We start from the raw sequence: 25764 nt of genomic DNA, 5'->3' as shown, positions 1-25764 counted from the left end.
TTTGATTGACTTGAGGATTGGGTGGAGACAGGGCCTTTGTATCAGCATCCTGCCCTGCACACATACAACCAGGGTGCTGCTGAAGCTGCCCTGGTGGAAACCTGGGGCTCCTCAGGATACAGTCTGGGAACGATGAGCTAGTGATTAAGCGTTTTCCTTCAGCCACATCTCTAAGAGGCATGGTCCTTTAGTGGCAAAATAAATAATAAATGGGTAACTTGATAAGGAAATCTGTTCCAAGAATTCATAAATACCAAAGTTTTCTAATCAACTAGGAGCTTATATAACATAGCTCTGGAGTAATGTTGACAATGTGTGTGTGTATATGTATGTATACACAGATATATGCTGGGGGGAGGGGCGCCCTCTTCAGAAGTTCTTAACCTATGTCCCACCTTTTCCCAAGGGGTCCATAAATGAATATGAGTAGAAAAAAAAATTTATTTTCAATAAGGTCTTACTGAAATTTGACATTTCATTTAATCATCAGTATAGGCAAGTAGTGTTGACAGTACCTGTGAATTTGTCACCAATAGGAGTTCCCCGTGGTACAGCAGAAAGAAATCTGACCAGGAACCGTAAGGTTGTGGACCTCGCTCAGTGGGTTAAGGACCAGCATTGCCCTGAGCTGTGGTGTAGGTCGCAGACACAGCTCGGATCTGGCGTTGCTGTGGCTGTGGCATAGGCTGGCAGCTGCAGCTCCGATTCGACCCCTAGCCTGAGAACCTCTGTATGCTGCCAGTGCAGCCCTAAAAAGCAAAAAAAAAAAAAAAAAAAAGCCACCAATAAAAATCACAAATATTTTCATATCACATTTTTATTGCAGATATCTCAAAATACTATTTTTGCTCATCATTCTAAAATTACAATAGTTATCAGAACTGCTCCTAGATCTTGTTACTTGGTGCGTTAATAAAGAAGCTCCTTGTTACTGTATGACACAATTTATAGGACTGTATTTCAGTACAGTTGGCTTTCTTGGTAACCTTCCCTGTTTTATTTTGGGCACCTAAAAACATTGTTCTGAAAAGACCTCACCAACCATGGGCTTTACCAGACGGTCAGAAAGGTTCATGGCACAAAAGAAGTGAGACCAATGATGAGATAAATTATTTGCTGGAAGAAAAAAATTATAATTTTTCACCGCATTAGCTGAGGAATTCTTGCATTTACTTAGGAAAGATTTGCTATTTATTCCTTTTTCGGATGCGTATTTTTCAAGGGCCTTTCCTTCCAGAGCATGTGAGGAGGGGTTACAATCATCGCAATGACATTTAAAACAGCAGCAAAAACCTTCCAGACAACCTTTTTCTCCACATTCAGTGCCAGGCTTGGGGAGAGAGTGCCTTTGCCCTTAGGCTGGAAACTTCAGGCCAATTAAACCTCGCCTTTACTGTCCGCCTACCCCTGCAGTTAAAGCTGTCACCGTCACTGGACAGTAAGTGCTGGGAGAAGTTATTCCCGATCACGTCTGTCCCCACATCTCTTAGCCTGCACAGTTGATACTCTTTGCAGTTCTTAGTGGAAGAATGGAATGATTCAGAAGCACATTTCCTCAGCTCACAGTGTTGCCCACCCAGAAGGCGGCATATTCCTAAGGGAAGCCTGGTGGAAGGAGGGTGGGCCCTGCACTCGGAGAGACAGAGTTGGGCCAAACTCCAGCCCCGTCCTGCTCCCTGGCCCCTCTCTGGACTTGCTGTTTCTGTATAACACAGGACCAGTGGTTGTAAGGGCTAACTGCACAAGCCCCAGCCTCCTTCATCTCTTTTCATTGGTAAATTTCTAACCTGGCTCTGAGCACTGGGACCCTCAAGATGGTTCTAGAAATACTTATGCTTTCTTCCTTTAAAACCAACTTGTGAATCCCAAGATTTGAGCTCCTCAGTTAAGCTGACCTCTGATGAGTCGGTTTGCATAATAAATAAAATGATGTGGTTTTTTGCCACAAAATGGGTGTTACTTTATCAGCAAAATCATAAGCAACTTAGGAGCTTGTAATGACCCTGCCCACTTGATTGTTCCTCTAAGATATGAGGCCTATAACTTTTACAATCCGAATTGCCTTCCCCTGATTTTAAAAATTCTTTGTTATCTCTCCTAGAATATCGTAGAGGGAAGATTTAAATTTTTAATTCCCAGCCCCTAAATATGCATAATGGCAAGTATAGCTTATTTGAGGAGAAATCTGCACTGTTGGAAAATTTTATATGAATTAGTTAAAAATGCAGTGGCAGAAATATTTGTTTAAATTAACCTGATAATAAATTATTTCAGTAAGCAAACAGTGTATCAAGTAAATAGTCACCTAAAAATTATTCATAAGTTCACATTTTATAGGGTTTTTGCACATGGCCTATACAGATATTCAGCCACATTTTTTTCTTAGTGATCTTCAATAGAAGAGAGAAATAAATATTGTAAATGTTTAATAATGACTTTGGGATGCAGCATAATAAATTTGCTTCATGATATTACACTGTAAGAGCACATATTTATTGGGGTTGAGGGGTTTGGGAAAAGTTAAGTTTCCCAGGAAGCTTCTATTTTAAACAGTCAAAATGCATTTACCTTTGGCTTCAGTTTTTTTTGGTTTCTTATTTTTTTTTTTTTGGCCTTTTAGGGCCACGCCTGAGGCATATGGGCGTTCCCAGGCTAGGGGTTGAATTGGAGCTGCAGCTGCCAGCCCACACCACAGCCACAGCAACTCAGGATCCAAGCCTTGTCTGCGACCTACACCACAGCTCACAGCAGCACCAGATCCTTAACCCATGAGCAGGGCCAGGTATCGAACCCGGGTCCTCATGGATCCTAGTCAGGTTCATTACTGCTGAGCCATAAGGGGAACTCCTGATGAGAGCTATTCATAGTATTCTCTGCCTTCTAAACCTAGTAAGCTGAGTTTATTTTGAATCTTATTCCTTTGAAATCCAACAGTGTTACTATGAATATAAACTATTGGACTTTGCTATATAATTCAAGATGCCCTCAGGAATTACAGAGATGTATACAGTTTTTTTTGCCACTAACAAAATGGCCCAGACTGTGCCTTTTTTCTGTTTTCTTCTGATCCCCCAACTTACTGCCACCTCAGTGTTGCAGGGATCTTTTGCTGTATGTTTCACTCACTCATTGAAGTGTGAGCCTCGGGGTGTTGCAAAGCCATTCACAGGGCTCTTTGTGTTGACATTTGTTTATGATAAAGTAACTCAGGTAGCAACGATGCTAGTGGATTGGAATAAAGAAACCCATCAGCCTTAGTTCGTGGAAGAAATGCTGAAAGGGCTGAACCAGAACAGTTGGAATAGAAAAGAAGGAACAAATTCCAGAGATATTCTGAAGGAGTAGAATGGACAGGAATTTGTGAATGTTCACTTACGGAGGAAACAAACAAATTCAGATTTTTAATTGAAGCTATTTGTTATGTTTATTTTCTAACAGTACTAGCCACTGTAGAAAAAAATTTTAACACACACGTGAAAGAGGAAAGAACATAAAAATACCCATAATCCCAATTAACTAGAGATAGCGTGATTTATGCTCGTTATATACACACACATATTTATGTTCTTTATATGTACATATATACATGTATACACATGTGCATATGTATATCTTTCATTCATTCATATGCTATACTCACCTTTTAATTCCCCGCTGATTAAGTTGTATTCAACTTTTACTCTCACAGATAATGAATGCTGATGTGAACATTATTATAGGTAAATATTTGTGTACATCTTTAATTATCATTTCCTTAGGATTGATTCTCAGAAGTAGAATTATTGGATCCCAAAAAGTATTTGTGTTTTAAAGGTAATCGCTAGACATTTCTACATTCAATATTTCCATGTTGTGCCTTGAAAGATTATACCAATATATACTTCACATAACAGCCTTTTAGCCCAGGGGACTGGATGAGTGGTGACGCTATTAATTGAGTTAAACTATATGGAGGAACCTAGTTTGTGGGAGGAAGATACTGGGTTTATGTTAGGATATGAAACTGAATTATTTTCATTAATTCCTTAGCTATTCAAATTCCATTGGATAATCTTTGTGATAATGACAACAGTAATACAAATAACAACTGACATTCATCATACTGTTATTGTGCACCAAGCCGCTTGTGTGAATTATCTCACCCCTGAGTGGTGGTAACATTACCCCTATTTTATAGAAGAGAAAACTGAGGTCTAGAGAACTTGAATAACTTGACCAAGTAGTAGAGTAGGTAATAAAATGAAAACTTAGGCCTTCTAACAAAGAGATCTTAAAAGTACATTATATAGAGGAGATGAAGCCACAGTAATTAAGTTGTATCCTCAAGAAAATAGTGTGGTAAAGAGCTATAGTGAAAGAATGGTAGGCAAAGTAGATTCAGAATAGGTCTACCTATTTTTCCTAGCATATTGCTAATTCATCTCTTTTTTATTTTTCTTCCCACCCAGATATTGCCCATTATTCAAAGCTAAGCCAACATGATATCATCAGCTACCTCAGCCCATTTCTTCTTCCCCTCCTTTTGGGTCCCACTTGATGTCTGCCTTCATTGACCTGCATTGCATACTGCCTTGCTCTAAGAGTTATTTTCAAATGCCACGTCTTCTCAAATATACTGTGAGCCACTTAAGGCAAATGCTTTTGGTTAAGTCCTTCAGACCGTTTTGTAGTCATCAGGGACCAGGCACTGGGCTGAACATCTCCTGTTTCATTTGTCCTGGCCTGGGCTTCTGAGAGTAATACTGTTATTATCTGAACATTGTAGAGGAGGGATCTGAGAGGTAGTTTGCTCAAGTTCAGACACAAATGCGTACACCAGATGTCACCCTTAATTGGCACACCTCCGTGCCTGAGAGTGACTGGAAGGAGAGTTGTTATGTGGATGGGCAGGGGAAAAAAGGAGAAAGGGCTTTCCTTTTCAAGAGATCAGTATGAGGAATGGGAGTAAAATGTGAAGAAATGCTGGGCAACAGCTAGTACATGTTCTCATGAATCAGGACCCAAGTGTGACTGGAGGAACCTTCAGTGCAGCTCTAGGGAGGCTGAACTTTTTTCTGTATTGGGAAGCATTGAAGATTATTTGAGCGGTAGGATAACTCTGGGTAGTATGAAAGCAAATACCAGAGCCAGTGATTTTCATCCTAGCCTCCCTTTGCCAAGATATCTCTAAGAGGGCTAAAGGGATATGAGAAAGCTTAATTAAACCTGTGTATTTACCTATCAGGAAGTTCCACAGGCCAAATCAAACATCATACTCATTTGCTTTTTGTAGGAATCATAGTACTCTATGATAACCCTTGATCTCTCATTCTTTCCCAAAGCACTAGTTGTCATTGGTTGAGAGGAAAAGAGATGATTACTTACAGGTTTTTTTTGTTTGTTTCTTTTTTTTTTTTTTTTTTTTTTTTTTGCTCAGAAATTAAATAATTGTACATTGGACATAATTGGAAAGAATGCTTGGTGCCTAAGAGCATCATTCAAGGAAGAGGTGCCCTAGCATTGACGAGTCAGTGGTGTGAAGAATCATGGCAGATGGTTCTTTATGATAAAAGCAGAGGCAAAAGTTGATGCCAGTATTACAGCATGAACCTTGCAGGGTATAGTGTTTTGTGTTTTAATGACACTCGATGTGAAGAGTGAGGAAAAAATTAAAACTTAAGTAACATTTTTTTAATACAAACATGTATTTATTTTTGGATTTTTTAAAAATAGAAGTATATTTAATTTATAATGTTTCAGGTGTACAGCAAAGTGATTCAGTTATATATGTATATATATATGTGTGTGTATATATACACACATAAATACTATGTGTATATATGTATTCTTTCAGATTCTTTTCCATTATAGGTTATTATAAGATATTGAGTATAGTCCCCTGAACTGTAGAGTAGGACCTAGTGTTGATATATTTTCTATATAGTAGGGTGTATATGTTAATCCCAAACCCCTAATTTATCTCTCCCCCTACTTAAGTAAGATTTTTAAGGCAGAAAATATAAACATTAAACAAGAGCCAAACCATATCACTGAAATTTATATAATGTCAAAAATACATCTTAAAAAAAATACATCTTAGATTAAGAGGAGAAAAGCATAAATTCTTTTTCAGAGTCCATATTCAAGTATCAGACATGTAAATCAGCTTTTTATTTCTTTCATTTAAGCTTTGAGAAACCATCCTGAAAGCAAGTTTGAAGCATATGAAAGATTAATCTTTAAATTAGATATCTTACAAATCTAATGTTTTAAAAATAAAATGAAACTTTCCTTGGACATTCTCTATTTCGGTCAAATTAAAAGATTATCTTCTTGCCAGCCCAGTTTAATGTGTTGTCTAGAATTTCGTAGTTTTTTCTTCATTCCTTTTTCTCCTTCCTGGATTCTGCTTCCTGAAAATATTCTTTAAAACTTTCTTGACAATCTTTTTAAGTGAGAACCATTTTCATATTTTTCTCTACTCTGAGGACTAGGTTATTATATGATAATCTTATTGTGAATCAAACAATCTGTAGGAAAAGAAAAAAATACCATGGAAATACCATATTTATGTGTTCTCTCAAGTCAGTGGCTCTGAGAGATTAAAAAAAAAAAAGACATTAACAACAAATGATTTTCTTGTTTTTTCTTTATTAAAATAAAAATCATTTACCAGTGATTCTGAATATTCCTCCTAAATTCACTAAGTTTTAATGTAATCTTCCCCTAGGTTGTAGAAACCTTTCTTTTTGCTAATACCCAATCTCCAGAAACTCTACTAGATGTGTTTACCCTCTTAAAGACCAAATGGCAAAAATTTACTTACGCAGGAAATTTATGGAGAGCCCTTTTATGTCCTATTATTAACACAATATGGAAACCCATAGATTTTTGACTACAATACTGAGTCCCTTAAATAAATGTGGAGTCTGGAGACAGTTTAAAACAGTAACAGTTTGGAAGTTCAAAATAGTCATAATTTACAAGTCTAGTATGTTTGGTTTTTTCCTCAGCCAAAAAGGACAGAAACCACACACCTTGAAAATAAATATATTTGGGAGTATACACATATACATATATTCCACTTAAGTATGTTTCTCTTTAAAACCCATCTTTGAATAAAGTGGGTGTAATGTGCTACTTTTAGAATGGAAAATGCATTTACTGCCACGTCTCTGTTCAGATTTATTTCCCACGTTTTCTTGAATAAGACCAATGTTAACTTAGCAGGAGAAGTTACTAGCAGTGCCTGTTGAAATTCTCCTCACTTTTACAAAGTAGATGCTAATAAGCTGGCGAGAAAGATTTATGCATTTCCTTCTAATTCCATAAGAGAACATGTATCTTTGTTAATGTTAAGGTGGGGGCCTCTCATTATGTTATAGAAGAATCTGCTTTAGCAAAGGTTTTTCTCCTCGAGAACTTCATAACATTTAAAGGTTAATATGTTAGGTAAAGAACAATATCTTAAGATAAGCGTTTTTATTACAGGACATGCTGGGATGGTTTTTATTAAATTATATGATGATTTGAATGGGGAGGAAGAAGTACATTGCTTCTTTGCCCTCAACTTTAATGCCTTTAATCAAATAATGACCTTCTGGAAAATAGTTAATTTTAAGCATTTGGAAAGATCAATACCACTTTGCCACCAAAAAATGGCCCAGACGATGAAATTTGATGTATTTAAAGTATCATCTCACCCTTTTAACCTAGTAAATAATTTAAAATGCTTTCAGTATTGCTTCGCCGCTGTTTTGTTTCTCACTGTTCTAAGTGTCATGATTGTTCTCGAAAAAAGGTTAGAAGTGGGTGTGTGAGGAAATACACAGGCCTCACACCTAGAAGGAGGATTGTACCTCCATCAGGCCTTGTATATCTCGGGGTTAGGGGCCTGGAAGAAGTAGGATGTTTTAATAATGCTCTGTTTGGGGGAGTGTGTATAAAGTCCAAAGTGTGAAAACGGAACCCTTCTGGAAAGGTTAAAGGGGTGGTTTAAACATCATTAGTCACTTTACATCTTTTGTGACATCTTTAAACCTTTATATTAGGGTGAAGGCTTCAGTAGCTCAAACAATTAGAACCCCCTCCCCAGCTTATAGAACATTGATATGAAATTACTCTCAAGTGCCGACAGCTTTGTAAATAAAAAAAAAAAAAAATTGCCCTCTATTAGCATGTTTGTGGGCAGATTAAAAACTGTCTTCATTAGCATAAGTAACACTTACAGATTCTTTTAAAAGTAGAAAATTATTTGCTGAATGATAAATTGCTAGCTTTATAGTTAGTTGTTGTTGAAAATGTACTCATTCAAAATGCCTGGTGTAGTTTAGTCTACAATACTGAATTTTTTTTGTGTGAGAAGTACTATTTAATGGATTATGTACTTAATCCTGTTCCTACTACTTGCTAAAATGTAATTCATGCTTTCCACTAAAATGTTTGTATCAAATACCTCCCTATTTAGATTGATTTCTTTTAATATCATATATTATTATACTATATGCCCCAGAGATTGGAACAAAATACTCTTGAAAATAACACATAAAAGATGGGGGGGAGATAAATACAGACTATAAAATGTTTTGCTTTTTAGAACTCAAATTACCATTCTATTTTTTAAAATGTATTTTTCCTTCTTAGTTGCAGGAGGAATTATTTGTCATTTTCTTTCTCTTTTTATAGTTCTTGGGTTGAAAATGTATATGTACATAATGGTAACACATACATATCTGTGTCTTGTATTAAGTGACTTTTTTTTTCTCAGAGAATACTGAATCTCTTTTCCCCTGGAAATCTAGTTGTGTTACATGCTCCCGGTTTTGTCACAGACCAGGCGTTATAAGGGTTCTCTTTTTATGTGTGTGAGGCATCCTAGGTACAATAATTCCTTTCGTGAAGGAGGCTGCTTTCCTGACTCAGTTAAAAGCATTCTGCACTCTTTATCCGTGAAAATGTTAGAAGCAAATTGACTTGAATTAACTGTTCTAAAAAGAGTAGAGTGGAAATCAGAGATTGAGTTTGGGTGGAAATTAGCAGCTGAGAGATGAAGGTGCCAGGATTTTTATTTAAATGTGGTACAACAAGGTTCTGTCAGTAAAGCACATCATTAGAATATTGAGTTTAGAACTGCTAATTTTTCCTTTAAAATGAGCATACAGTCATGTGTTTCATGGACCATGATAAACTGCCATTGTGTTGTCATTGAGTTTGTTTGGCTTTTTTTTGGTACTGGCTTGGCAGTCGTTCTGCATTTTCTCTTTTTCTCTTTCTCCCCCCACTCCTGCCCATGATCTTCCTTGTCTTTCGGAGATGCCTAACCAAAGCCAGTCCCAAGAATGTTATTGATTTCATGCAGCCTGAGGTTTAGCATCTTCTGCACCATTTTCTTGCTTACGGTGGCAAGACATTTGCAGATGGTTCTTGGTTCCTATGAAGTACATAACAGTATTTCCTTTGTGGCAGATGGATTGAAGACTTTTAGTTCTCAATAAATGTAGGTTTACAATACATAACTTTACAGGATTTGTGTTGTATATAACAGGTTTGAACATATTATCTCAGAATTCATCTGCATGGCATTTTCAGCTTGTTCAGGGTCCATGCCAGTTTTTTTAAGTAATAGGGGGAGTGCTGTGATTGATAGCAACAGCTCAAGGCGTGATTTTGAATAGAAACAAAGGGTTTAGAACAGAAGGTGTCAAATTAAACTTTGTCAGTTTGAAAAGTAGTAACATCCTGAAAGTTTTACTAATTTATTTACATGTGGCTACTGTTTATATTTTGCCCTCTTTATATGCAGTGTAATGTTGCTTGGCAAATTTACTACATTTAAAGTTTAGGTTGTTCCTTGTGCCATTTTAGTTCTCTGAGAATAGATCGGTCTCATTATTTTAAGGCTGTTCGTCTCCTGTCTTTTTTCTATCATTCGGAACACTTGTGATCTAATTTAATTGTCAGAGCGGTTCCCTACTCCCTGCCTATGGTCTCACAGCATTTCAGGCCCCGGAGACCTGGCTTAAAACCTAATTTTGTTCACATTTTACAACAAAGTGCTGCATTTTATTCACCCTCTCTCTTCCACCAAGTCAATCCGTGCATCTATCACTTAAAAACCAACATGGTGCTTAGGGAAATCATTATTTCTATTTGTCAGATATTCCCAAGCTTATTGGCTTTAACACTGTCACTTATGGAAAAGGACCTAGAAAAAGATATTGGGAAATTAGAAAGCATTTGGCTCTGTTAGTCGTTTTATGCAAAACATACACCAGATTACTGTCATCGTTAACGGAGTCTCGATCAATCAAGATTTGAGGTACTCAAAATATTCTCAGGTTATTTAAATAGTATTGTAATAAATTAATCTTATTTTTTGCTGCTGTAAATTGAAACTAAGCCAGTTTATTTCTCTGCTGACAAGGAACTAGCTTGTCAGGCTATCTGTTTTCCATTATTTGTTGAGATAGGCACATCAAGAAAAGCATACCCCCCTCCCCCATTTTTGTTTTTTGGAATACCCTTGTAGAACTAACAGTTCCCAGCTGCACCGTTAAATATTTTTCTAAGAAGCATCTGATTTCAGTCTCTTAAAATCATCATGTCTCTTGAAAGGCTAGCAGAGACATGCTTCAGATTTGTAATTCGTCAAATTATTTTTAGATAAGGAATTAGAAGTATTATTTAAGGGCAGAGGTTAATAGCAAACTACTGGAAATGTTATGTTAGTCACGGGCAATTAATAAAAATAAGAATCCGTCTCATAAGTATAGAGGCACAGAAGTGACAATATGAGCAAAATATTTGTTGAATGAGTCAGGGCTCTTTTTCTGAAATATTTGTTAAACCAGCATGAGTGTGATTGTTTAGGAATTAGCTATCATTATTAGCCATTTTAAAAGAACTAATGATTTTCTTTTCCAAAGAACATCTGTGATCCACATGTTTTTTCACATATATCCAAGTGCTAACTGATCTCTTCGTTACTTTAAAAAGTTTCTAAAAGGATTTGAAAAATTATTGGAGTTTTTCAGCTCTCTCTCAAGAAGATTTCTTACATGAATTGTTCTTAATTTGACTTTTAGCAATTTTTAGTTACAAGCATTTATTTCTAAAAAAAATTAAGATGCTCAATGTCAAGCATTTATTACAATAGTATAATACTAAGTTAAAAAAAAAAAACACTTTTCTGTTCTATTCTTTATGAACCTTCTAACATGTCCTGAGTAAATAAAATTGTAGTGATTTGCTGTGTTTACACATGGGGGCCTGTCAATTGCCGTAGCTAAAGAATGGAGACACGAGGTTGAGGGGTGGAGAATAATCTTAACCACAGTTAATAGTCAAACCTACAGGAAGATCTAGATCTAAAACCTGCCCTGCATCAAAACTTAGAGGTAAAGTATAAAGAAATAGCTTAGATGTAGGAAAACATAAAACATTTTCATGGCTTACTCCAGAGAGCAAATATTTGCCAGTAAGAGCTAAATAAACATCTCTGGGCACCACATGCAAGTGGGTCTCAAAAACTTCAAATACTCAAGTACGGTTCTGTAGTTAATGTTCTATTCATGTAAATAGAGCTAAAACATGACGTTTCAGCACGTGATTCTGGAAAGAAACAAAGAGCTGCCATGGTTGGAAGAGAAGCATGTTCAGTGGCACTGTCATCACAATTATTTTTATTTTTTATTTAGCTAACAAACTTTCCGGTAAATTTTCAGCTTATTGCCTGCTCTCTTACCTTGGAATTATACATTCAGTGGTATCAATTGGGTGCATGATTGCATGACCATCCCTAGGTAAATATTTGTTTAATTAGCATGTTGAGTAGAGACTCAAAGGCCTCTTAGCAACACTAGTCGATGTCATGAAGTTTTGCACCTGTCACTCTTGCCTGGGTGGTAGGAGGGCCTTCAGAAGCTTATGTATCTGTCTCTTTTTCTTTTAAAAATCTCTCAAATACGCTTTGCTCTTCTCACTGTATATTACACTTAGAAATTTTCCAGTGAGAAGAAAAAAAGGAAAGTCATACCATTTGCTTTTTTTAATTAATTTTTTATTGAAAGTTGTTCATTTTTTATTATAGTATAGTTGATTTACACCGTTGTGTCAATTTCGGCCTTATAGCATGGTGACCCAGTCATCCATATATATGTATACATTCTTTCTCTCATCTTATCTTCCATCATCTTCTATCCCAAGAGACTGGGTATAGTTCCCTGTGCTGTACAGTAGGACCTCATTGTTTATCCATTCTAAATGTAATAGTTTGCATCTACCCACCCCAAACTCCTCATTCATCCCACTTTCTCTTCCCTCTCCCTTGGCAACTATTTTCTGCTCTCGCCCAAAGATAACATTTAAAAAAAAAAAAAAAAAAAGCAAAACTCCCCTTGGCCAGTTCTAAAAATCAGATACTAAGTTATACTTTTCCCCATTCCCATCCAACTGATTTACTTGAATTTCCAAGAAACCTCTTTGTCTTAGGTCCAAAAAGCAGAGCCAAAGATAAGGAATCAGGGGCTGATGATTTTGGTGAGGAAGCTGGAAAGGGTTTGGGAGGATGAGAAAGAGGAAGAAGTCCAGTAAGAATGTGGCCTCAGGTAAAGTCTATATTGATGGGGAAAGGCAGCAAGACGAATGGATAAAGCCATCTCTGGCCATCTCTAGAGAATAAAGGGCAGGGTAAGTCATCTCGGTAGGGAGAAGGCAGAGACTTGTACCACTGGGTCAGCCAATCACTGGCCATCCCAGAGGAAGGAGCTAGTGAGGAGGTGGAGCAAGCATCCAGGCATCTCCAGGTGAGATGGCTCCAAGACATTTCTCCAGAAAAGAGTGTGGCTGTGAGCTGTCAGCCGGCAGGGTGGCAGCTGGGCTGGTTGCCTTGGCTGGTGAAGGGGGTCTGGGTCTCTCTTCCTCTCCACCCCATTGCTTAGCATCCATCACTGCAGCCAAGGTGAAGAAGATTTGACGTGATGATTAGAGGAAGTTCAACAGTGTACTCTGTTGGACCACTTGCTTCTTGATAAAGAATCTGAGGATTAAACACCAGGCTTTTGGAGGCACCAGACGGTTCAGGTTTTGGCATTCATTGGAACTTTCTTTCTCTCTTAGCCCAGGAAATCTGTTAAATTCTTACCTGATGAACCATATGTGTACACTGCAGCAGGCAGGACTCCAAGGAGGTGTCTTTCTGGAAAGTTCTGTCTTGGAGAACTCTTTTAATGCCCATTCTAACCATGATGATATTACCTTGGATGACATTCTTGCTCACACAATTGCACATGTCCTTTCTCTCCCTTTCCTACCGCCCCCCCCCCCGCAACACACGCAAATGTTCATACAGATTGTCTTTCTAATACAAAAATTAGAAACTTAGGGTTCCTTTTAGAAAAAAAATTCTCAAAACCCATCCTAGCCCTTCTTAAATACCTTCAGAACCTCAGATGACCACTCATCAGACATGGAAGTCTGGCCAGGCCAGAAGCACACTTAGCTTTGCTTTTCTCCTCTGTTACCAATTGCAGAGTCCCTGGTAAATGTGTCTTGTCCTTGGAGCCTGAACAAGAGACCCTCCTTTAAGATGCACATCTGAATATTTATTAGAAACAGAGCCTGCACTGTCCTCCTCGTCCTCCTCGATAGCCACAGCTAATCTCTCTTAACAGGTTAAATAAAAAATGTTTTTAAAGCACACTGGAGTGTTTTGAGCTTGTGAAAAATTTTAACTTCACAGGGTCCTTCCTTTTTAGCTCCCAGTGGAATATGTTAGCACCCTATCAGGCCTGCACTGACCTGTTATGCCCTTGTCTCCAAGGGGTGGTTGTGTGAGCTGTTACGCTGGAAAGAAGATCCCTCTCCAGAAAACAGGACCCTGTGGGAGAACCTCTCCATGATCCGAAGGTTCCTCAGCCTCCCTCAGCCAGAACGTGATGCCATTTATGAACAGGAGAGCAACGCGGTGCATCACCATGGTGACCGGCCGCCCCACATCATCCACGTGCCCGCAGAGCAGATTCAGGTTGGTTTACCTTGGCCAATTCAGTATAGCACTCAGTCAACTGAGGTTTAAACTGAGCAGGGAAGGGAGAGTTTCTCCCCACCAGTCTGTTCAGGCTTTTTTTTTTTTTTTCTTTTTTGGCCGTCCACATGGAGTTCGCAGGCCTAGGATCAGATCAGAGAGGTGATTGTGACTGCTGGGGCAACTCCGGATCCTTAACCCACGGTGCCTGGTGGGGGATGGAACCTGTGTCCCAGTGCTCCCAAGACTTGCTGATCCCTTTGCGCCACAGCGGAAGCTCCTAAACATAGGCTTAAGAGAAAACAATATACTGCCATCTTGCTTCTGGGGGAGAAAAGGAAAATGAACACATTTTTTCCAATACGTATACTGTGTTCCTCTCCCCTGCCCTCCCCACCCCTCCCAGAGTGGCAGGAATCCCCTTTAACACTTCTTATTTTGCAAGCACGTCTTCGTTAGAACTGGGTTGTTTTATGGTTGTGAAAGTGTAAGATTTTGTATGTGTGTTTTTTAATTCACAATTTTTAAAACGTCACCTATTTTTTAATGAATACCAATACTGCCCCCGAGGAAAAGCATTACTGCTGTTTCTGTAGAGGAAGTTCGTAGAATCACAAATTGGATACCTTGGATTCTGTCCAAAACAGGCTGGGAGGGGAACCAAACCGGCATCTCTCTTCAGACTCCCTGGCCATGCCTTCACTTTGTAGCTCTTCCCCCACAGCATCACAGAGCACAGGTTAAGGGTCAGTCGTGTCTATCTGTCTTGCCTTTCGAGCCCTCTCCCACCATTGGGAAAGGAGAGTCTAGATCATTTTCTTACCAGGCCTGTCAACTCCTCAGATGAGCCAACAGGAGTTCCCTGTGCCAGCAAAATTGGGATACATGGGGATGGGACCACGACTGCTCCCTTGGTCAGGATTCTCAGTGTTGCAAAGACCATGCTAACTATGGCCGTGGTGGGAGACCACTGCCAGCAGGGTCAGCCTCAGACTCAGCCTGTCGTGTCCTGGACTTGTCTCCACTCATCCACTAAGTGAATCCTCCAAATTCATCCCCAGTGAACTTAGATTGGGAGGCTCCAGGTCCAGGTAGTTTGTTGGTGCTCTTATGGTACAATTGCTTAGGAAGTGTGTTAACCTGCATATTATTTCTTGGTATTGTTGTGTATGTGTGCTGGGACACACACACACCCCAATAATAATGGGGTTATCCAACCACTAAGAAAAAAATTCTTGAGTATATTAAAGATGAATTGAAAAAAAGAGTCCCTTAGGACATCAAGCACTAAAATAACAGTGAAATCCTGAAAAATTTACTGTTTAGCCAAAAAAAAAAAAAGGAAAGATATATGTTAAGCAATAAAAATAGTACTTGTTTGAAAATGTAAATTGTTTTTAATAAAATTGCTTCTAAGGGGGATTAAAGAAATACTTAGTACAAATGTTCTAATATTTTGCTACTTTCTCAGGTTGATTTTCTTTGCTGATAAGAATCCTGGATAGAGAGTGTATATATATGTGTGTGTGTATATATATGTGTATATATATGTGTGTGTGTGTGTGTATATATATATATATATATATGCCTGTGTCACATGTTTGTTATGTATAGTTGTGCATGAAAATTATGACATATACAGATACTAATTATGAAAAAAGTACACTAAATTTAAATCCTAATCACATCTGAGTTTAGTAATAGACAAAACAATTTGCTGGCCATTGTGGAATGTATTGAACATTTATTTTTGGTAAGGAGAAAACCTGCAGTGTCAGACTAGTGCAGTTTGGTAAGAAAGGTGTGTCAGATTGGAACGGTCTGAGGGAAATTCACAAAAGTCCTTTGGATTCACAAGGGCTAATGCTGCAGAAGAGCAGAGACCGTTTTATTTGAAGCATAACTGCAACATTCTATGCTTGCCCCGTGTTTTAGCCATCGATGAAATGGACAAGACACACATTAACTTCCCCACAGCTCCTCACGTTTCACAAATGCCTATGAAATCCTCACTTCTCAATCTTCATTTAAAAATCTTTGTTAATTATTGACAGCATAATTAGCTTTGCTGTCTTCGTCTCTGATACATATACTTTGGGGGAAGTTTATGGCTCACATTTTCAGAGCGCTGAGTTGCAGTTCCATTAGCCGGGAGACCCCCAAGCCCTCTTAATTCCTCCCTACTTAGTGATCATTTTGACTTTCTTTACAATGCTGTGGGCTTTTTAGCCCAGCCTTCATTCCGTCCTCAGCCTTGTCGGGTTCCTGGTGGGTGCATGTGGGTTCCTAACCTCGTGCCAGCTCTTTCTGAGGCCATGTGTGCAGTGGGCGAGGCCACAGAGTGGACAAGGCGACAAGCGCAGGGGCCAAGCCTGCAGCTGACCTCTGCTTGTTCTTTTCCTGCAGCAGCCACCTGCTCAGGCGCAGCCGCAGCCAGCGCCGCCCCCAGCTCAGGCTCAGGCGCAGCAGCCACAGGCCGGGCCCCGGCTCCCCCCGCGGCAGCCCACAGTAGCCGCGCCGGCTGAGGCGGAGGAAGACAGCAGGCAGAAGGCGAGACCACGGACCAAGATCTCAGTGGAGGCGCTGGGCATCCTGCAGAGCTTCATCCAGGACGTGGGCTTGTACCCGGACGAGGAGGCCATCCAGACTCTGTCCGCCCAGCTGGACCTGCCCAAGTACACCATCATCAAGTTCTTTCAGAATCAGCGGTACTATCTCAAGCATCACGGCAAGCTGAAGGACAACTCGGGCCTGGAGGTGGACGTGGCCGAGTACAAGGAGGAGGAGTTGCTTAAGGATTTGGAGGAGAGTGTGCAAGACAAAAATGCTAACACCCTTTTCTCGGTGAAACTAGAAGACGAGCTGGCGGTGGAAGGGAACACAGACATTAACGCTGACGTCAAAGACTGAGAGGTCTCCTCCTCCATCAGCACCGCTGGTATTGACTATCTACACGGAGCGTCCACTCTGTACGCGCTCAGCAAACCTTGTCCATTGTTTGGCCAATGAATCTTCAGAAACTTGCACAAACAGGAAAGCCGCAAACGGATGATACAGACTGCACTAAATGTTTTACTCTCTTTTACAAACTGCTTGGCAGCCCCAGGTGAAGCATCGAGGATTGTTTGGTATTAAAAATGAAAATTTGTGTTCACGGGACACACCCAGGTGTGTACCCTGTAAGCATGATACCAGTGATTTTTTTTTTTTAATTATTATTATTCTGGAGCCTCAAACAAGCATTATAACTTCTGTGATTATTATTTTCTTTAATTATTTCTGTAACACTTCACACTGATCTTTGGAAACTCGCCCCTTGTTTTAAAAAAGAAAAAGAAAAAAAGAGTTTGTTACTCTATTGTATGTTACAAAAGAACTATAGACTGTGGAATGCAGTTTAAAGATGACATATGCCAACAAATGCCTTGTATTATATGGCACTGCCGTAATTCAAATTTGTTTTTATTTTGGAAATAAAAGTTCACTGTAATTTTTTTTTCATTCTCATCGTTACATGATTTTTTAAAAAATGAAAAGAAAATGTGAAACACAATTTAGTCCTCATTATTTATTTGTAGATCCTGCAGCATCATGTTGTAATTAATTTTTTGGAAGTTTCTGTTAAATGTAATATTGCTTCTCTTGTTACCATACTGATTCTTTTCTATTTATAAATGTATTTTGATGGGCAGTAAAACAAAGTGTCTTAAAAGTTTTAAATAGATAAAATGTGCTTTACACAGTTGCCTATAAAAAGTGCTCTATGTTATCCAAGCAATTCATACTATAAGCTTCACTCTTATTGTTGTATGCAATTTTTACTATCATGCAAATAAGCTTAGGTAAATAAAACTAATAGATCACCTTAGAAAATTATGCAATTAATGTGAAAATAATTGATGTTGCAATGTGTCTTCCTTTGGTTTACAATCAATTTTAAAGCTACATCTGTATAAAATTTCTGTATAAAGGTGTATTTCTTTTTTATGAGTTTATGGCTATGAAAACACCAGCTATTTTGTTACAGCTGGCTGTTTTTATAAGTGTATCACAATTTTCTTTATGCAGAAATGTTCTGATTAGGAGTGGTTATTGACTGTAACTACACAATTAAAATTGTTTGTTATGGTATGACATGGTAGGGTTTGTCTGCTTATGTGAAGTTACATAAAAGAGTCAAAGATGGTCCTCAGTTAGATGCATGTGAATACTTTCTTGATATTTTACTGATTTTAAAAAGAGCAATGAAAAAGTCACTTAAAACACTGTAAATTTAAATCACAGACACATGCTCATTTTTAAAGTTTAACAAAAGAAGACGATAATCTGGTTTGGGTTAACATTTTACTTAGCAAACAAGAGATAGCAGGATCGTCAAAAAAAGGACTTGCCAGCAAAGACATCAGATCAGTCTTTAGCAGTATGTGCTTAGAATGGATTCATTTGCATTTACTTCACAACACTTCCATCATGGCAACAGTTTTTTTTTATCTGATGTATAAGTATTTTTAAAGGCCATTAATAGTAACATAAGTAAGGGGGAAAATGGACCTTCTGTATAAAAACTCCTTAGTAAGCAATGTATTTTTTTAAGTTGTAAATGGAATATAACTTCAAAACTCTGAGCTCATTTGGTTGTTTATGTTATATCTATAAGAACTCCATGAAGAAAATAAGAATAACACACCTGGAATTTAAACATGCTCGTCAAAACTCTTGCAACATAAAACTCAGTAAACTCCCAAGGTATAAAATGAAGTGTGGAAATGAGAGTCATGGAAATGATTGAGGCCAGTGTTGCAGTTTTTAAATATTTTTTTTACATTCATTTTGTATTTTGCTTCTTTTTAAGAGTTCATATTTGTTATGGGGTGTCTGGGTTCCTTTGGTTCTGAAATCACCCACTCTCTATCTTTACCCTGGGTCCTGATCTCATAGGCAGGCAACTGGACTGCTTTATTGAACTTAAGAAACTAAAATAGCATCCCTGGAAACTACCAATTCATCTTTCAAAGTTCCTGTCTACCTTTGAAGCACAGCTGAACTACTCCAAAGGCAGCTGGTTTGCTGTAAACTTTAAAATTATATTGAAAAAATTTTCAATTCTTTTTATTAAATGAGAGAACAGCTTTTAAACATTCTTATGACTAGGATTCAGAGAATCATTTAAGCAAAAGGAAGTTGAGTTAAAATAGAAACTAGATTTTAACATGTATTGGAAAATAATAAATAGAAACTAGTATACGATGACGTTTTAAAAAAAAAAAAATCTTCTTTCTTTTCTCTGAGTTTAAGGGGAAAAGCCAGAGCAAAGGGTATGTTTTTTTTGTTGGTGTTTTTCGATTGTTTTTAAAGAGCACAACACCTACTATAAGGTGTCAAATTTTAATAATAACTTTTTTAGAAGAATTTAGGTTGCACAGAAGATTTTCTCATTCACAGTAACCTAACTTCTTTGGAAATAACATTTTCAGTGAATTGATGAGTGTGTGTAAGACATCAACATGACAATACTAATAAAATTCTCATTCAGACCCTCTAACTTAAAGAAAGCAGCACAATCTTGCTCACTTTGTATTTTAAGACAAACAAAAAAAACAAAGCACATGTCAATAAACAAGGATAGTCATGATGGAGTGAGCAAAATTATTTTTCAGGGAAGATGGCACATTTTGCAAACAATTTGTCTGCATTACCTTCCACATTGAGCTCCCCCAATGTCATCATTTGCTCATACCATTCCCAGTGCTGCCAATGGCTGTGGTAAAATTCCTTCAACAAGCTTCATCCTGTCCAAGTATTTCAGAGACTTTTAAAAGCTGGGCATGACATAGCGCTTCGTGCTGTTAAGACCTTAGCAGAGTCAGGTAGTTTACGGGTAATATTCAACCTTGTGCATCTGAATCTGTCATGGATTCCTTCCCTCAGCACTTTGCCACTAATTTGTATTACACTCTGTGGCCATATAATACTTGCACATTATGCAAAAAATAATGTTGATAGTATCTCCTTGGCACATAATATGCAGAGTTGACACATAACCTTTGAAATCCAAGGTAACTAATATGTGTGCCCTACTTGTGTGGCACTTGATTACAAAGCCTGTACATATTATATATAAAATGTGTATTGATTAACATTTAGTCCTAAGGAATTCTGAGCTTAAAGGAAGTGTTTTTCTCCATTAGTGATATCTATATCTAAGTGTACTTCTCTAAAATACATAGCTTGAGTAGAAAACATTTGCAAATGGTTCAAGATTGAGTGAAAATGACAATCCCATACATTCCATTATTCTATTCTGCCCTATTCCTTATTGTTATCATTGGCTGATATTAAGGTCCTTGATTGTCATGATATTATCAATAAATGAGGTATTCTGAACTGCCTGGTGATATTTTCAAAAGAGAGCAATTAAAATGGGTACACCCTATTATGTAGGCAATAGAAATTGGACTGTTGTGTTAAAAGCAAGCCAGAAATTTGCATGATAGTGTGGAAACCCATAGAGGTGCAAAAATATTAATCCTATTTAAAATATCAAAAGATACCAATGCTATAGTTTACCTTACAAATAAATATTTTTTACTTTTCAAGGGAGCGTGTTATGGACTGAGCGTTTCTTCTGAGGCAGCCCACATAATGTGAATAATACCTACTTGCATGTCTTTTGACAAAGACTAAACTGCAGATGTTAACATGCACATTTCTGATAAAATACAAAGTACCCTTATTTAAGAAATGTGATGGAAGGTATATGTCCAGAACACTATTACCTCTTTGACAATACCAGATGTTACATAAAAATAGTTTGGAAGTCATGCTTGAAAGAAGAACAACACTTTTAAGCCTTCCTTACATTACCCTCCTTGACATATTTTTTCCAATTTAATTTTCTCAAAATAACTTCTACAAAAATCCCTTTTTGGTTTCATGCCCTCTATCAAGATTATTTAAGTCACTGTCTTCTGTCAACTATGTCAACTGCTAATATCCCTACTCTGATCAAAAGCACATGACTGGGGGCCCTGTTCTTTCTGACACTAGTTGATGAGCTGGTTGGTAAGGAAAAACAGTACATACTTTTGTTGCCTTGCAAAGTAATACGGAGAAATTCTAAAGTGACATAATTTGCACTGTGTGGTATATTATTTCTTTACTCAGTTGCATTTTTTACTGTTACTGAATATTTGCTTTTTACAGTATTCAAGTCAGTTTTCATTACGGCCACAGTCTCTGTCTTTATGCCCCCAAAAGAAAGGCTGTCCCATGAGTTTCTCCACACTCCAAAGAACCATCGTACCTGTTAAATAAGACCGTTGGGACGTTTCAAATATTTAAATGTGTGGCTTAGTTCACTGAGTCTGTGGCAATGCGATGCAAAATAAGTATTTGCCAGTGCACAAACCTGTCCAGCAGCATCTTCTTGTGGGGGTGGATTTCACCTACTCCACCTTTGTTTCCAATTTTTATTTCCAAATATTTGTTCTACCAAATCTCATACAAAAGCTTCCTACCTTCAGGAGCCCCTTCCTAGCATTGCCCTCAAATATGCTTAAAATGATAATAGCAACATTTGTAGAATGCTTCATTTTACAAGGCACTGTCATAAACATTTCCATTCTACCATTAAGTACTTAAGGCAGCCACTGAAATTCCTACTTCAAAGACAAGGGAGGGGAAACTCAAATAGGGTAATTCATTTGTTCAACTGTTAAATGGCCACATTGGCTTCAAACCCAAGTCTTAAATCTACAAATTTCTATCTCTAGTTTCTCCTTAAGAAGAGCTTTTTCTTTTTTTGTTGTTGTTGTTGTTGTTGTTGTTGTTGTTATTGTTGTTATTGTTGCTATTTCTTGGACCGCTCCCGCGGCATATGGAGGTTCCCAGGCTAGGGGTTGAATCGGAGCTGTAGCCACCGGCCTACGCCAGAGCCACAGCAACGCGGGATCCGAGCCGCGTCTGCAACCTACACCACAGCTCACGGCAACGCCGGATCGTTAACCCACTGAGCAAGGGCAGGGACCGAACCCGCAACCTCATGGTTCCTAGTCGGATTCGTTAACCACTGCACCACTACGGGAACTCCAAGAAGAGCTTTTTCAAATGCAGAAAATGTAGAAAAAAATTAAATGTAATTCAAAATTTTCAGAAATATAGTGTAACATGTATTTTACTAATAGAAAAAGGCCATCACTAAGTAATTGAAATCAAGTGTATGAAATATTATCTTGAAAACTCTGAGGTAAAATCTGTATACACCAATTTTTAAAAAACATATACATTTTACTGTAGGAATTTTTGAATATAAACAAAAAGGTAGAGAAAATAGTATAATGAACCCCTAAGGGTTTATCACCCCGTTCAATGATTGTAACATTTTTCCTTTAATAAATGCTTATGAAACTTGTTAAATTTTTGATAAACTTAAGAAAATATATGAAATATTCAGTGGCTTTTGCACACAATGATGTTGACATCATCTTGCCTTTGCAGAGTGATGACTGTTCTGACTTCTAGAGAAAATATTAAAACTTGAAGTTTTTCTTGGGGCCCTCTGAGAATTTTCAAAAAGCCAATTTTAGAAAGAGAACCTGTGAGAATTCCACAAATATTTGTAACATAAAAAATAGAGACAAACCAGCCGCTCTTTATTTATAAACAATACGTGCTTTCATATCATTGTTGAAACTAAAGTACATAATTTTCAGTTATGCATAATAAAATATGTAATTAAGCAACATTCCATGGTGGATTAAAGAATTAAAAGCTTCAGGTGCAGAAAAGAATTTGTTGGCATTTTCTTTTTCAAGGTGGTATTTGGAGGTGTTACTTTTCATTTTCCTTTGACATCTTATACACAAATAAATAGACAGAAACAGGTGAGAAGCAGAGAAACAAAGAATTGGCTCTACTACAATGGGCCTGAAAAACAGAGCGAGGTAGAGTATTTGCAACATGCCCATGAAGGCAAAATTAAAAAGGACAGAAATCTTCTTCGCCTGGGGAGGGAAAAAAACCTCTAAACAGGGGCATGCGCTTCAAGAAATAGAAACAACATACAAAGTTAACTGCATTTGGTAATTCCTATATTTCAAAGTACATTAATTTAATTCACACTCCAATTGGTACAGTCCAGTAAACTTATTTTTCAAATGAAAAACTCAATCTAATTAATAATCCTGTGCTATAAACATTGAAGTTCATAGAGGCGTTTGGCATGTATCCTATTTTTAAAAAAGGGTAATACATCAAATAAAATCAAAGCACTCAAATGTCAGAATGTGTCAGGAAGATTCTGAAAATAAATTATTCTACTGAACATCTAAAAAAAAAAATATAGACGTGAAACTGCATCTAGCAGCAGTAGAGCTTTCTACCTAGGATCGACAGTTTTTCTTACAATGCTCAAACTACAGTTAGACCCAACTCTTTATGAACAAATAAGTTCAGTATCGTGTGTTTATATTACTCAAATCCTGATATGGACATGGAAATATGCATCTTGAAAGTGAGTGAATGAATGAACGAATGAGATCAGACTTAGAGGAATTGTGGGGTGTACAGTGTGGAATGAGACCCATAGCCCACAGACAATCCTCTTGGTGGTATATATATATATATATATATATTTTTTTTTTTTGGCTGTGGTGTGCAGCAGCTTGATGTGGGGTGGGGGGGAATGGGGGGGGGGGTCTCAGTTTCCAGACTCTGGCCACAGTTGTGAAAGCACAGAGTCCTAACCACTAGCCCACCAGGGAAGTCCCTTGGTGGTACACTTTAAATTGATGTTCGAGGAGTTCCCTTTGTGGCTCAGCGGTTAACGAACCTGACTAGTATCCATGAGGATGTGGGTTCGATCCCTGGCCTCATTCAGTAGGTTAAGGATCCGATGTTAACCTGAGCTGTGGTGTAGGTCGCAGACACAGCTTGGCTCTCTCATTGCTGTGGCTGTGGCTCTGGATTTAAGCCGGCAGCTGTAGCTCCTATTCGACCCCTAGCCTGGAAGCTTCCATATGCCAAAGGCATGGCCCTAAAAAGCAAAAAAAAAAAAAGTTCATAAAGAAGCTTTTGTTAGCCTTTTACATCTCATGGTCTTGCTGAAATAACAGCATTTTCGTATTTGTGTGTGTGTGTGTGTGTGTGTGTGTGTGTTTATACCCCTTTTTATGACAAGAATAATTTGCTAGAACGCTCACAGTAAGATGGGGGGGAAACAAAAAAGAAAACACAATTATTCCAAATTTGGATAGTAAATAACACAAAATGAAAGGTGTATTTGACAGACAAAAATGCATATCGTGAGAGCTTCTACAATTGCTTAGAGTGGACTACCAAAACATTTAACAGCTTTATTGAGATACAATTGATATACAGGAAATTATACATATTTAAAGTGTACAATTTAATGTTTTGACATATATGTCTAATAAAGATATGACACAGACACACAAACTCACACAACTGAGAACATAAGGAACACATCCAACATTCCAGTGGTTTCCTTGTGCCTTTTGTAGTATTCCCTCCCTTCCACCCTTTCCATCCTCATCTGTCACCATCCCCAAGAAACCACTGATCTTTCTGCAACTGTAGATTAGTTTGCATATTCTAGAATATACATACAAATAGAATAATTCAGAATATACTCACTTTTTTATGGCTTCTTTCACTAAACATGATTATTCTAAGATTCATCCATGTTCATTCCTTTTATTATTGTGAAATATTACCTTTTGTGGATATAGTACAGTTTGTTTATCCATTAAGCCATTGATGGATATTTGGGTTGATTCCAGTTTGGGGCTGTTACAGATAAAGATGCTATGAGTATTTATATGCATGCCTCTATATGGACATATTTCATTTCTCTTGGGTAAATTCCTAGGAGTAAAACAACTTCTCATATTGTAGGTATTAGTTTAACATTATAAGAAAATGACAAACTGTTTTCCAAAGGAATTGTACTGTTTTACATTTCCACTATCATTGTATGAGAGTTCCTGTTGCTTCATATTCTTATCATCACCTGATATGGTCAGTGTTTTTAATTTTAAACATTCTTAAAAGAGTGTAGTGATACTGTGCTTTCAAATTGCATTTTTAAAGTATTGTGTTCATTATTTATTTATTTATTTATTCATTTATTTATTGGGCCATACCCATGGCATGTGGAAACTCCCCCAGACCAGGGATGAAACCCATAGCAGTACCTGAGCCTCTGTGGTGACAACACTAGATCCTTAACCTGCTGTGCCATAAGGGAACTCCTCAAATTGCATTTCTGTAATGAAATGCATTTCTGTAATTGAATATCTTTTCATATGATTTGGTATCCATATATCTTCCTTTAACAACTGTCTATTCCTCTTATTCTTTTAAAATTGATATTTTAATTGGGTTATTAGTTTCATTATTGACTTTTGGCAGTCCTTCATATATTATGGTTACAAGTCCTTTGTCAAATATATGCTTGGCAAGTATTTCCTGTCAGTCTATGGCTTATATTTTCATTCTCTTAACAGTGTCCTTCAAACAACAGAAAGAAGTTCTTGATATTGGTGAAGTCCAATTTAACAATTTTTTTCTTTTTATGACATGGCTTTCAGTGCTGCATGTAATAATATTTGCCAAATTCAATGCCACAAAAATTTTCTCCTATCTTTTCTTTTAGAAGTTTTATAGTTTTAGGATTTACTTTTAAATCCCTAATCTATCTTAAGTTAATTTTTGTATATGGTACAAAGTATAAAGGTATTCAT

At 37.5% G+C, this 25764-nt stretch overlaps 1 protein-coding gene across 1 annotated transcript in view; it reads left to right on the top strand.

The window, feature by feature from the left end:
- The window catches only part of SATB1 (SATB homeobox 1), a 94702-nt gene extending 75946 nt beyond the window's left edge, over window positions 1-18756 (top strand). The window contains 2 exon segments of the mRNA XM_003358325.5: window positions 13799-14002; window positions 16409-18756. Of these exon segments, the coding sequence (XP_003358373.2) occupies window positions 13799-14002; window positions 16409-16912 (708 nt within the window). The 3' untranslated portion in view covers window positions 16913-18756.

This window comes from Sus scrofa, chromosome 13 (assembly GCF_000003025.6).
Source record: "Sus scrofa isolate TJ Tabasco breed Duroc chromosome 13, Sscrofa11.1, whole genome shotgun sequence".
In the NCBI taxonomy this organism is placed as follows: Eukaryota; Metazoa; Chordata; class Mammalia; order Artiodactyla; family Suidae; genus Sus; species Sus scrofa.
This window is presented reverse-complemented; position numbering and strand designations above follow the sequence as displayed.